Source organism: Gastrolobium bilobum, unplaced genomic scaffold, assembly GCF_033153095.1.
Source record: "Gastrolobium bilobum isolate Gb01-03AN ecotype WA unplaced genomic scaffold, APGP_CSIRO_Gbil_v1 utg784, whole genome shotgun sequence".
In the NCBI taxonomy this organism is placed as follows: domain Eukaryota; kingdom Viridiplantae; phylum Streptophyta; class Magnoliopsida; order Fabales; family Fabaceae; genus Gastrolobium; species Gastrolobium bilobum.
In genome coordinates this window covers 60,761-73,671 of record NW_026896046.1, presented here as the reverse complement: position 1 = coordinate 73,671, position 12,911 = coordinate 60,761, and the positions used below count along the sequence as shown (strand labels likewise).

At 35.2% G+C, this 12,911-nt stretch overlaps 1 protein-coding gene across 2 annotated transcripts; it reads left to right on the top strand.

Moving 5' to 3' along the window:
• Positions 1-6,860: 6,860 nt before the first annotated feature.
• On the top strand, positions 6,861-12,567 carry LOC133297429 (3-ketoacyl-CoA synthase 11-like). Of its 2 annotated transcripts, XR_009749636.1 has the most exons (3): positions 6,861-7,076; positions 7,752-9,367; positions 12,460-12,567. XR_009749636.1 is itself a non-coding variant. In XM_061496576.1 (2 exons), exon 2 carries the CDS (start codon positions 7,758-7,760, stop codon positions 9,291-9,293), a length of 1,536 nt encoding a protein of 511 aa, XP_061352560.1. In that variant the 5' UTR covers positions 6,861-7,076; positions 7,749-7,757; the 3' UTR covers positions 9,294-9,542. The 2 variants fall into 2 exon arrangements, 1 of the variants encoding a protein (XP_061352560.1); XM_061496576.1 differs by lacking the exon at positions 12,460-12,567 and having other exon boundaries at positions 7,749-9,542.
• The last annotated feature ends 344 nt before the right edge of the window (positions 12,568-12,911 follow it).

The window sequence follows — 12,911 nt, the reverse complement described above, 5'->3', positions numbered from 1 at the left end:
ATATTTATATTATGAGGTTATTCAGTGTAGATAGATGTTTATTTGCATTTACATATAGGCAATGTTTTAAAAGGATTAAGTAATCAACTTGGTAATTGATGATGACGTCATAATTTTAAAAAAAAGATATTCCGCATTTTTATTAAATTAAAGATTAATAAGATGACATGATAACAAACCGGGTATACACGGGGTGTTACAACATACATATGGCACTTGCACTCATAATTTCAGCTCAATAGCATATTAAGAATCATCACATATTTTCATAAAAACACAGCATGCATATAAACCATCCCTCAATGAGGTATGGTGGGACCAATAATGGATAAAACCGAGGACACGGAGCTTACCTCTCAAGCTATTAATCCAAAAATGAGTCCACACCAGCCCACGTCACCAAACAGCCCACTCACAGTCTGTTTATAACAGAAACATTATCAACATTCAACCTCTAGAAATTCATTACATTACGATAACGTTTCCTTTTTTGTTTACATCCTTTCTAGTTCATAATTATCAAGCATTAAGCCTCACTATTAAGGTATTAATGTTTTCCAATAGTAATACTGACTTCCTAGGGCGTCATGCCCAAATGGGAATCTTCCCACGCATTAAAACTGGTTTCTGGTCATTCTGGCAGGGGGTAATCGATTACCAAACAATGGGTAATCGATTACTCCACATGGTAACAGAGTAATCGATTACTGCACATGGTAACCGATTACCAAAAATAGGGTAATCGATTACTGCACATGATAACCGATTACCAAAAACAGGGTAATCGATTACTGCACATGGTAACCGATTACCATTCGAAAGGTAATTGATTACCACGCAGACAGAACAAAATTCTACTGAATTTTTATGCATAATCTGCGACACCAAAGCTTCCCCAAGGTCCAAGGTCCAAGGTCCGATTTTTTATCAAAACAGTAGTTCATTATTACACATTAGGCCTAGATTAACAACCCTTAACTTGAATGATCAAAGTTCCCTCTTTTAATGACTCAAACAAGCTAAAATCATGAAATTTCAAAGGAATGATCAAGGTTTACCTATGGACCCTTGAACTCAAAAAAATGAGGAGACTTTGATGACCAATGGAGTGCTCCAAGCCACTGACTTAGTGGTGCACGAAAATCTCCACACCAAGGTAGGTTCTTTCCCTCCAAAGCTTGGTTCTTGAAGCTTCAATGGAGGTGGAACACACTCACACTCCTACAACCAAGGAGGCAACCCTCAAACACTCAGAAAATAGAACCTTGATCTCCCAAGAACACTCTCTCCACTCCCCTAAAGCTTGCTACAAGTCCACACAATGATGGAGAAGAGTTTTCCAGAAGAAAAGGTGGAGTCTTTGGCTTGAAAATGAAGAAAAGCTCCAACTTTCCTATGAAGAAGAAGGTGGCAGCCAAGACACCAGAAAATCCCACGTAGAAGAGTGAAAATCTGACCTAGAAGAGTGTGCCATTTAGTATTTATAGTATCCTTAAGTTTAATCCTTCAGTATTAGCACTAATAGCTCCGTTAATTATTTTAATCTCAAACTTCATATTCTGAACCTAGCCATTTTTCCAGGATTTATCATATTTTTATTATAATTTTTCGTAACACTTTTTCGGTACGCGTTTTCACGCAGTCGGTATAAGTTCTGACGTCAGTTCTCATTATTTCGACTCCAAATTTGATATACCAGTCCTAAATATTATTCTAGGAATATTCATACACTTATTATAATTTTTCGAGATACTTCACCGGTACGCACTTATACCGTTAAGCAAAACCGGTATCTGCATTTTTCGTCAGAAAAGCGATTTTCAGCGTTATTAAACCCTTATAATAATTATTTAAGTCTTCCCATATTTATTCGACGTCATTTATGGAATTATTTATTAAACTCATAATTAAATCATTTTTTTTATAACATAATTAAATCATTTAAATTCCTAATTTAACAGTGCAGGTTCTTACAATTGGCGGCACTCATCCTCCTCCCTTCTCCAAAGTCTAGCGACCTCTATTGAAGAATATTGGGTGTCTGAAGAAGCATTCTTCTCTTACAAGACAACTAGGAGGTGTGTACTTCCATCAGAGGATTTATGTTCTTCAAGTCTCAAGTTATGATCAAGAATGCATTTTCTCTGGAGTTTTAATCTGAACAAAGGTACAGTCTTTAACCCCAAATGTAAAGAAAAGATGGCTAATGTAGAAGCACAAAGGGGGGGGGGGTGAGTTATGCAGTAACTTATTTTGCAATAAATCAATGAAAAATAACCCCTTTAATAAGAAATCAACCCAAAACAAAATTAAACAGAAATAAAACCTTCCCTTATTCAAAACTTAATTAAAACATACAGATGATGTCTAATAACAAATATTATGCAGTGGTATTGAAAGAGATAAAGGGAAAGGAAGAATCATACCAAAATTTATCTTGGTTCACTCTCTAACCAGTTGAGAGCTACATCCAGACTGAGGTTGTCATTTCCACTATGTTATAGCTTCCAACTGGTGCCAGAAAAATCATTTTACAAAGAGTTTTTACAAGAACCATGATCAAACCTTTAATCTCTCTCAACCTATCACCTATATGGTTTCTCCAATCAATCAGGAACGAATTACAGTAGTCCAAATCATTCAAATAGTAAATGAGCAATCTCCCTTTGTTCAACGAAAAAAGAAAGATCTAAAAAAGATTGAAAGATGAAAGAGATATTGAGCTATTTTCTAGGATGTCAAAATATAGCTAAATTGGTGTTAATTCTCTCAAATTTTGAGTTCTGATGTGTTTCTATGTTAATCCTTTTTTTTGTGAACCCTTATTGATCGTTTATATAAGTGTAGAAAAGATTAGATAGCCGTTTATAGTCGTTACACCACTAATTTTACAATAACTCACGTGACCAGCGAAATATCCGAATATTTATCAGGCACATATCCAGATATTCTGGGTTTCAATATCCGGATATTCAGATATCCATACCCGGATATTTCTAAACAGCAATCCAGATTTCGATACAATTGATTTCTAATCGATTTTTACTCACTTCTCACACATGTATGTATGCTTCTAGCATTAATCTAACAGTGTTCCATGTGTGAGTTATGTATGGGTGGATAATGTATGTAGGGTTCCTTTAATGCATGAGTTTAAGGCTTATGTATTGCATCCATGAGATATAGCTCAATAAACTCAACCCTCTAAACTCTATAGACTCTAAAATGACTTTATATATTGTATAAGCTTGAGTCTTCAGAAATCTTCTTTGGCTTCATGTTTTGAGTCTTCTAGGTTTTTTCAACCCTTGAATCTTTGACTTTAGAGTTGACTTTATACTTTGAAGTTATTTCTCGACTTTTACATGTTGTCTTAGCCTTCTAACTTCACTTGGGACTTGTTGCACCGCCTTTCATGTTGTGCAAGCTTGTTGAGCTAGTTGGTGCTTTGTTAATCATCAAAACTATACATCTTGATCTTGGTGACCTATGGTTCAACAACCCCCCTTTTGATAATGACAAACGGTTCATTGAGAAATGGAGTTAGTAGCATAAGAAATCAGAATTAAGCTCCCCTTACAATGTGCTCCCCTAAAAATGTGCTCTCTCCCTTAATAGGTAATTTATCATATACATTTTTAGGAAATTATTTCTCCCCTTTTTGATCAATTTTAAAACAAAGAGAATATTTCTTAATCTCAACATATTTTCTCTTTTTTGTCAACATCAAAAAGTGCGAAAACATTTATATATCATAAAGAGCCAATAAGTCAACTTATAGTCAAACTAACTTCATATTAAGCATCAAGATCATGAAATATTCATTAAAAATGACTCAAAAACAACAATTACATAATATTTTTCAATAATTATAGAAATACCATTCAATAACAAATATGATTATTATGGCATCTCAAAAGCATTTAGTTTTTCAATGGCATTACTACCAATTTCTCCAGCTTATGTTCCATGAAGCTTCATTTCTAATCTTCTTTCTTCCCAAGATGGAGTGTTCTTGCTATTCACCCTTCATCTTGAGGGGGAGCGTTAAGAAGTTTCCCATTCAGGGGGAATACTGTTCATGTTGCTGATGTTCATTCTAGCAACTCAGCTGTTTTTGCCGATGTTCAACCCGACACCGTTCATGATGCTGATGGTCATTCCATCGCAGTTGTCTTTGCCGATGTTCATTCTTGCACCGTCCATGTTGCTGATGTTCATTCTAGCATATATGTCTTAGCCTATGACCATCCTGGCACCCTTTCATTCATCGATGTCCATCCTGAAGCCATTTTAGCACACTGTTGATTTTGCTTCCTCATTCAGAAGGAGATTTATTTTGATGTTATATTTATTAGTCTTTCTTGTTCAAACTTGTTGCATACGATTTATATGCTCGAGCTTGAGGGAGAGTGTTAAGAATAGTGGTTTAGAAGTCCCACATCATGTATTTCTCATTGTATTTCCTTTCCTTCCAGTTATATAATAAAACCTCCGTTGTGTAGTTTAGACACACAGAGTAGTCACAAATCTCTCGGATCTTGATATTTTACAATATATATATATATATAAAAGCGCAATATTCTTTCTCATATTATATTATACGGTTATAAATAAAAAGTGTTTTTTATACAAATAAAAAGAGTTTTTAATAAATCTGGTCTCACACTTTTAAAAATAGGACACAGTATTAACTTTCGTAATATTCTTATATATTTTTCATACTAAAATAAACTTTTTGCATACAATTTGGTCCAATTTTAAAAAAAATTAAAAATATTAATTTTATCCTTTTCTAAAAAATTAAAATCATTCTAAATATAACTTTTTTGGAGATTTTTTTTACAGAAATAAAATTAAGTAAAACTTAAAATAGAGGTGTTCTAGAAGAATCGTAGGAGGGCATTGAGATTTCTAGGTCAACCAAGCCCCAATTTACTCATGTCTAAGAGAATCAAACAAACAAAATTGGAAATCAAAGAGCCTTGGCGCACTAATTTAGGAAGTCTATTCTTTATTTTAATTAAGGCTTATATTTATCTCATTTTACATGAGATAATTAAATTTTTTACACCCACAAAACATGAATGAGTCCCATTTAGGGGTGAAAGTGGGCTGGGCTGGGTCATGCTTTGTCCCGAAAAGCCCAAGCCTACGTAAAAAAAAAAATTCAATTTGGCTTGGCCCAAGGCTAGTACGAGTCTAACTATTAGCCTGACTTGGCCCGTTTATAAAAAAACAAATGGCCTGGCCTAGCCCGTTGGTCTATTAATTTTTAACTTTCAAGCAGAACCATGAATTAACTTTACAAAATACTCAAATTCTGTTGTTAAATCAAAAATCATAATTTCAACGTCCGAACAGAATCATGAATCACAACAAAACTCATACAATCTGCATCTAAGCCACTTTCAAAAGCAAAATGCTCAAACTAAATAACATATATTTCATCATATCCAACAAACAAATCCATACTATGTAAATTAAGATAACTACATGAATACAACAAACACATCATGATGCTTGTAGTAAGTATAACCTCTCCCAAAAATCTTTTAATATATTCATATACACAATCTAACATGCTGAGATGTTGGTTCCTCCTACATAAGAAATAAATTCAGATTTCTATTAAAATATAATCAAATATAATTAAATTATAAATAATTGCAATTGATTAAATTTATATCTTTTCTTTTTTCTTCAAGGCATACTTATTTTGTTTAAAATAAATAGTATAATATAGGTTGGCCTGTAGGCTTATAGGTCAGGCCTTGTGAAAGTGAGCCTACGACCTTTTTATTAAACAAGCTTTTTCAAAGCCCAAATCCGCCTTATTTTACGAAATATATTAAGTCAGGACTGGCCTGATATAGGCCGAGTCATAGGCCCCTGTAGGCCGGCTCGATCCAATTTCATCCTTAGTCCCATTTTTTTCTCTATCTTCTTACCTATGGGTCCCACTAGATAACTATATTTCTACAACGTAAAAAAATTATTTCCCTTTAATTATTTGGTTTTAAACATATATTAATCTATAAAAATTAATGAGTTTAATTTATATATATTATCAATGTTAAATTTTTTTATACATGTCATTTAATAATATATTTTCAAGTAATTTAACAAAATTAATAATATATTAATAGAAAATAGTATAAATTTTTTATATTAAACTTAAACAAAATAAAATTCAAAATAAATTATATCGAATATGTGAATTATATATTTTGATTGACATAAAATTATTCCAAATAAAAACAAAATAAAAAGAAAAGTATGACAGTGGGTAGGATAAGCAATCGCAAGAACACCTACTAAAATACTACTGTTTATTAACGTTTTTATTTAAATGTCATGCGAACAATATTATCTTTCAATCTGCTACGGGGACAAGTTCACTATCCGATGTAGCGAACTCGGTTTGCTGACGTGTCATATTTCTAGTGGATAACAAGTACCAAGTTAAATTTTTTTTTTGAAGTTTGCTACATTGGGTAGCGAACTTGGTGTCCACTAAAAACGTAACACGTCAGCAAACCAAGTTTGCTACACCGATAGCAAACTTGTCTCGTGACAGATTAGAAAATAATAATGTTCGTGTGGCATTTATATAAAAAAAAGTTAGTAAAGGGTGATATTTTGGTGACTGTTCTGCAATCGCAACCGTGAGATTTGACGAGAATGAGCGGCTGTGCATCAAATAGTCAAAGCAGGACTGCGCCGCCCGTTGAATAAAAATAATGGGTTCATTACGCGTGCACATCCACATCGCTGTTTCGAACTCTCTTCCCTCCCACATGCCACACCCTTCTCTCTAACAACTATATAGAAGGTAATAATCTATGTAATATTATGAAACATAACATATCCTTCTCTAAAAAATTCCCCTTTAGTTTCGTCCCTCACTCTCTGGCACTGAACATTTTATTTTATTTTATTTTATTTTTTACATTTTAAGCTGCTGATTCAAATTTATTTATCTCATTCCCTAATCTCTGTCTATCTAACCCACGTTTCTCCATTCTCGCGTCGCGCGGCATTCCTGCGTTCTCCGGTGGTTTTGGATTTTGAAGGTACAATTTTTTCGTCTTTTCTTTTTTCCAGGAACTGGATTTTGTTTGATTGCCGCATTTTATTTCTTCCCATGCTTGCAAATTCTATTGGGTTCGTGATGATGCCTTTGCTTCCCTCTCAACGCTTAGTTTTTATGGATCTGTTCTTTATTTAATTTTATCTAGCAAAGATTGGTTTCATGAGACCTCGAAGATATCGATTTCTTGATGTGAATGAATGCGCCAGCTTATAATTTACATAAATATGCATGGATGCCCATTTCATATGAAATTCCGATCTGGGTTTGCGCTTAGGTCTCCTGTGTAGAAAGGAAGGATAAATTGAAGGGTTTATGTTTATTCCATGAAGATTTTCTATAATTTGAGTTTTTAAATCGTTTCAGCACTTTTGATTTTAGCCTTTTCAATTTCGCTTACCTTGGTCCCCATGTAGCATCTGGTATAATGTTCTTAGTGCTCTGTGCCCCCCCCCCCCCCCCAACAAAAAAAAAAAAAGTAAGCAGAAATTGTTGCTAGAAAGGATTATTTACAAGCACTATGTTGAACTGTATCATTGATAAGTTATATAGCACTAATAGCAGTTTAACCTTTATCTATGCATAAATGCTCATTTGAATCTCATATTTTTTTTTAAGAAAGTTATCTAACCAAATGGATTCAAATTTTGAACAGCAGAAAAAAATGGCAGAGACAAAACCAGATACAACACCCTTGATGCCGCCATCTTCGCGGAACCTTCCAGACTTCAAGCTGTCTGTTAAATTGAAGTATGTTAAGCTTGGCTATCATTACCTCATAACGCATGGCATGTACCTGTTTCTTTCACCCCTGGTGGTGCTCATTGCTGCTCAGCTCTCCACTTTCTCCCTCAAAGATCTTTATGATATTTGGGAGCATCTACAATACAACTTGATATCTGTTATTCTTTGCTCCACTCTCCTTGTATTTTTATCCACCCTATACTTTATGACCCGTCCTCGACCAGTGTACCTTGTCAATTTCTCCTGTTACAAGCCTGAAGAATCTCGGAAATGCTCAAAAAAGATGTTTATGGAAAAGTCCCAGATGAGTGATTTTTTCACGGAGGAAAATCTTGAATTCCAACGGAAGATCCTTGAGAGATCTGGGCTTGGGGAAGATACTTACTTTCCAGAGCCTCTCCTAACCACTCCTCCCAACCCTTCAATGAAAGAAGCTAGGAAAGAAGCTGAGGCTGTTATGTTTGGTGCCATTGATGAGTTATTTGCTAAGACCTCTGTGAAGCCTAAAGACATTGGAATTCTGATTGTAAATTGTAGTCTGTTCTGCCCGACCCCATCACTTTCTGCAATGATTATCAATCACTATAGGCTTCGAGGGAATATAAAGAGCTTCAACCTAGGTGGGATGGGATGCAGTGCAGGGCTTATCTCAATTGATCTTGCTAAAGATCTTCTCCAGGTCCATCCCAATTCCTATGCATTGGTCATTAGCATGGAGAATATCACATTGAATTGGTATCCTGGAAATGATAGATCCAAGCTTGTTTCAAATTGTTTATTCCGTATGGGAGGAGCTGCGGTTCTGCTTTCCAACAAAAGCTCTGACAGGAGAAGATCCAAATACCGATTGGTCCACACTGTTCGCACTACTAAGGCTTCTGATGACCAGTGCTTTAGCTGTGTTACTCAAGAAGAAGATGCCAATGGCAAGGTTGGTGTTACCTTGTCAAAAGATCTGATGGCAGTTGCAGGTGATGCTTTAAAAACCAATATCACCACACTGGGGCCTCTTGTCCTTCCTACATCAGAACAGCTGCTATTCTTTGCCACTTTAGTTGGGAAGAAACTTTTCAAGATGAAGATCAAACCTTATATTCCAGATTTCAAGCTAGCTTTTGATCATTTTTGCATCCATGCCGGAGGCAGAGCTGTTTTGGATGAACTGGAGAAGAACTTGCACCTGTCTCCTTGGCATATGGAACCGTCAAGGATGACACTTTACCGTTTTGGAAACACCTCCAGCAGTTCACTTTGGTATGAATTGGCTTACACAGAAGCCAAAGGAAGAATCAAAAAGGGGGATAGAACATGGCAAATAGCATTCGGTTCTGGATTCAAGTGCAACAGTGCAGTATGGAAGGCTCTTAGGACCATCAACCCTGCAAAGGAAAAGAGCCCTTGGATGGATGAGATCCACCAGTTTCCAGTTGATGTTCCAAGGGTTTCAGCCATCTAAACAATGCAGTTTTTAAATATTTTTTGTATCAGCCTTAGAAAGTAGCTTTTTGAACTGGTGGAAGAGGATGAGCGGTAAGTCTGGCTTAGGTTTAGTAGACTTTGTTAAATATAATTTAGTCTAGGGATGGTGCATGAGCATTGGATTGCTAGGTTTGTCAGGAATTTATTGCTCTGTTGTAGTGAAATGCTTTTAAAAGGGATCGGAAATGTAATTCCAATCCTAATTCCTGATTTGCCTGATTCGATTGTAGGGATATATTTACAATTCTTTCATATATTCTTTAATTAATGATATCTATTTGCATCCTTACAAAATTCATGAGCTACTAAAGGTGCTTTTCCACTTCATGACAGTCTTTGTCTACCAGTTAACAAGGGTTTAGAAAAACCGTTTAGATACAAGTTCTTTTTAGTACTTTTATGTAGAGTTTTGTTTTTAGGTCTTCCTCTATGTCTAACTATTGGGTTCTAGATCTTCCTTCAAATCAAGTTTTCTCACTAGAGCTTTTATTGATCTTCTCATATTGCCATCCCTACCCGTACGTGTCTCGGAGAATGTCTGTTTAATCCTGTTGGAGTGCAAAGCATAAAAATTTCGTAAACAGTTAACAAAATCATCATGATCCGGAACTGGTTGGGTTAGAAACAAAAAAACCTGTTTGTCTTGTAAAATTCATATCAATTCGAAATCTTTGCCAAATGATTTGAAATTTTAATATGATAAAGTAGACTTCCGAGGCTTTAAAATGACATAAATTTTAATATGATAACAATTGGAGGTCTGTAACTCAGGAAATGAATTTTTTAAAGTGATGAACAATATTGACGTATGAACAGGTTGTTGTCATTTCTAGTGTATAATCAGTTCAAGTGTTTTTGGTTCTTGGTGCCAAAATGACATTTTCATGAATCAAGCTGAAGTCATACTTATGACAGTTCAGTTTCAGCTCTATTTACAAAGTCTCTGTCACTTCAACTTTTTTTGGAAATTATTCCAAGGGTATTCCCCAGCCGAAAGCCAAAGACTAATTCCCTCGAGGCAGAGAGATCACGCGATCATGGGTACAACCTCTCTCACATGGCTAAGGATCGAACCTGTAACAGCTTGTTACATATCGGTGTTGTTAACATTGATTATGATATTAAACGCAATTACAATCACATCAGTTCATTTAAATATGCGAGTAAGCTTTTTCCTTTTCATTACTTAAGCTTTTTCCTTTAAAATCAATAATAAACGTAATGATAAAAGCTCTGATCATAACTGAAATCTAAACGCGGAATAATTAAAATAATTGCCTAACTATCATATAATACTTCTCTCATCTCACTAAGGGGTTCTCATAAATCCACTTAGCATAATTCTCACTTTTACGGTTTTTACCTAACTAAACATGGTTCAGTAATCTGAATATTGCGAGAGATTTAGTGATTACGAGTCTCTCATATTTTAGTATGTTACTCTAAACTTAATTATCTTCTCAAAAGCTGTCACACGCTCCATAAAGTTCTCGTTTGCTCCGGTTGTCACCGTTTGAAGTTGGACAAGCAAAGCTGCCAGCTAACCTCAAATAGGGCTCCAAACAGCCTTTACCATTTCTGCGATTCTGAACAATCTACTCTACCAATTGCTCTCAAATTTTTATATAGTAAAGTATTCATCTTAAGCTTCAATTTGACATATCATGGGCCTAATTTGACCAAGGATTGAGGGAGAAATAAATTTCCCAAAACCGGTTTCTTGACAGCCCCTGCAGCAGGGCGTTTTGAACAGTCTGGACTCAAATGCCTCTACAGGTCTGCGCACATTTCCAATGGATACCAAATTTTGACACAACATAGTTGACATCTTATACTTCAAAATGTGTATGGAACGTCTCTATTGGACCTCTGTGGAGGGAGATATGATCTCCCAAAGTTCACCCAAAATCTGCCATTTTATAGAAAATTCGACGGCATCTCCTTTGTTTATTTAACCTATCCCACTTTATAAAAAGTGTGTTATTATCCTCAAATGGTACCTAATAGACAAGGGTGGCACCCAAGGACCAACAATGCTTTGGTGCACTTACAACCCACAACAATTTATATCAATTTACTCAACTTACAAATCATTACTTACATTGTTAAACTTAAACCATTTCAATCACATTACTCATATTCATGCATTCTTTCAACATACACATAATCATAACTTAAAATAGGCCTATTGTCCTTTCATCATACATCATGCTTCAATATTACACAAGGACCAATATTTATAAATTACAATTATCCAATGAAAAGCATAATACAATAAGTCCTCCAAGATACAATAATTAAACCTCAAATACAACATGATAAATATACAACTAGACTTAGACAAAATATGGTATGAACAAATATGACACATGCATAATCCTAAATCCATATATAATGTTCATGCCCTAAGTCTAGCCTATACCAAAATGGCCTCAAAATATAAAATGTGCTCAAATCTCCATGTGCTCATCCTATGAGCCTCTTGCCCACAGCTCCAGCCTCACTGCTACTACCTGAAATAAATGCTCCAACACGGGGTGTGATATACGAATATATCTCAATAACCCAGAGGTTTTGGAGATCATTCCGCCCAATGGCTCACTCAGATGTAAATCAACAATGTACTATAACAACCAAAGAGGGATAAAGCAAGAGATTTAGTGAAGTAGGGATGCTCAATGCCAAAGCCACGCAACATCTGGCCTATTGGCCTCGGCATATAGCCTATGGGTTCTCATCCAAGGAAGTGTTCCCAGAACATCAACCAAGGCACCCACCACCAATACACCCAAGACTTTCCTAGAGTGCTCCTCAACGGATAATATCTCCATGACCCCAGGTCAACTGAAACTCCCTCATGGAGACCTATCCAGTGGAAGTCCGTAACGCCCGAAGCAAACTATCTACTGGCCAGAGACATATTTGATAACACATATTTTGTTACACTTATTTATTACTCTTGGATGATATTTTTAGGATTTAATTGAATTAAATAAAGGTCTTTTGGGTCAAATCAGAATTCTAGATTTTAATTGGGTTAGTTGATTTTCGTCAGATTTTTCCAAATTTACACTACTTTTGTATTTTGGACATATCTCAATCTACAGATGCCCGATTGACTCTGTTCTTGTTGCATTTTGCAGATAACAGGAAGGGCTACAATCTCTATTTCAGCCACTGAAGCCCAAGATGATGTGTTTTTGTTGGAATTTTATTTTGACGTTTGAACTTGTAAATTAATTATAACCCAATGTGTTTAGGGCCCAAGGCCATGTTTTAATGTTTTATTTTATTTTATTATTTTTTTATGTATGGGCCGAAGTGGTGAAACCCTAACCCGTTCTGAATGTGGATTATTTAAGGGAAACGTTAGGAAACCTTTCGGCAGTCAGATTTTGAGTTGAACAATTGTTTCAGTTTTCTTTATCGAAATTCTGCACTTTTTCTTTTCATCTTTTTCTTCTTCTTTTATTCAATTTTATTTTGAATGATGTTTAACCTCGCGATGCTAGGCTAAACACCTTTAATCAATCTAAGGTTAAAGGTTCGTTAATTTATTTCAGAGGATAGGTTTTTAATTTTTTAAATCAATTTT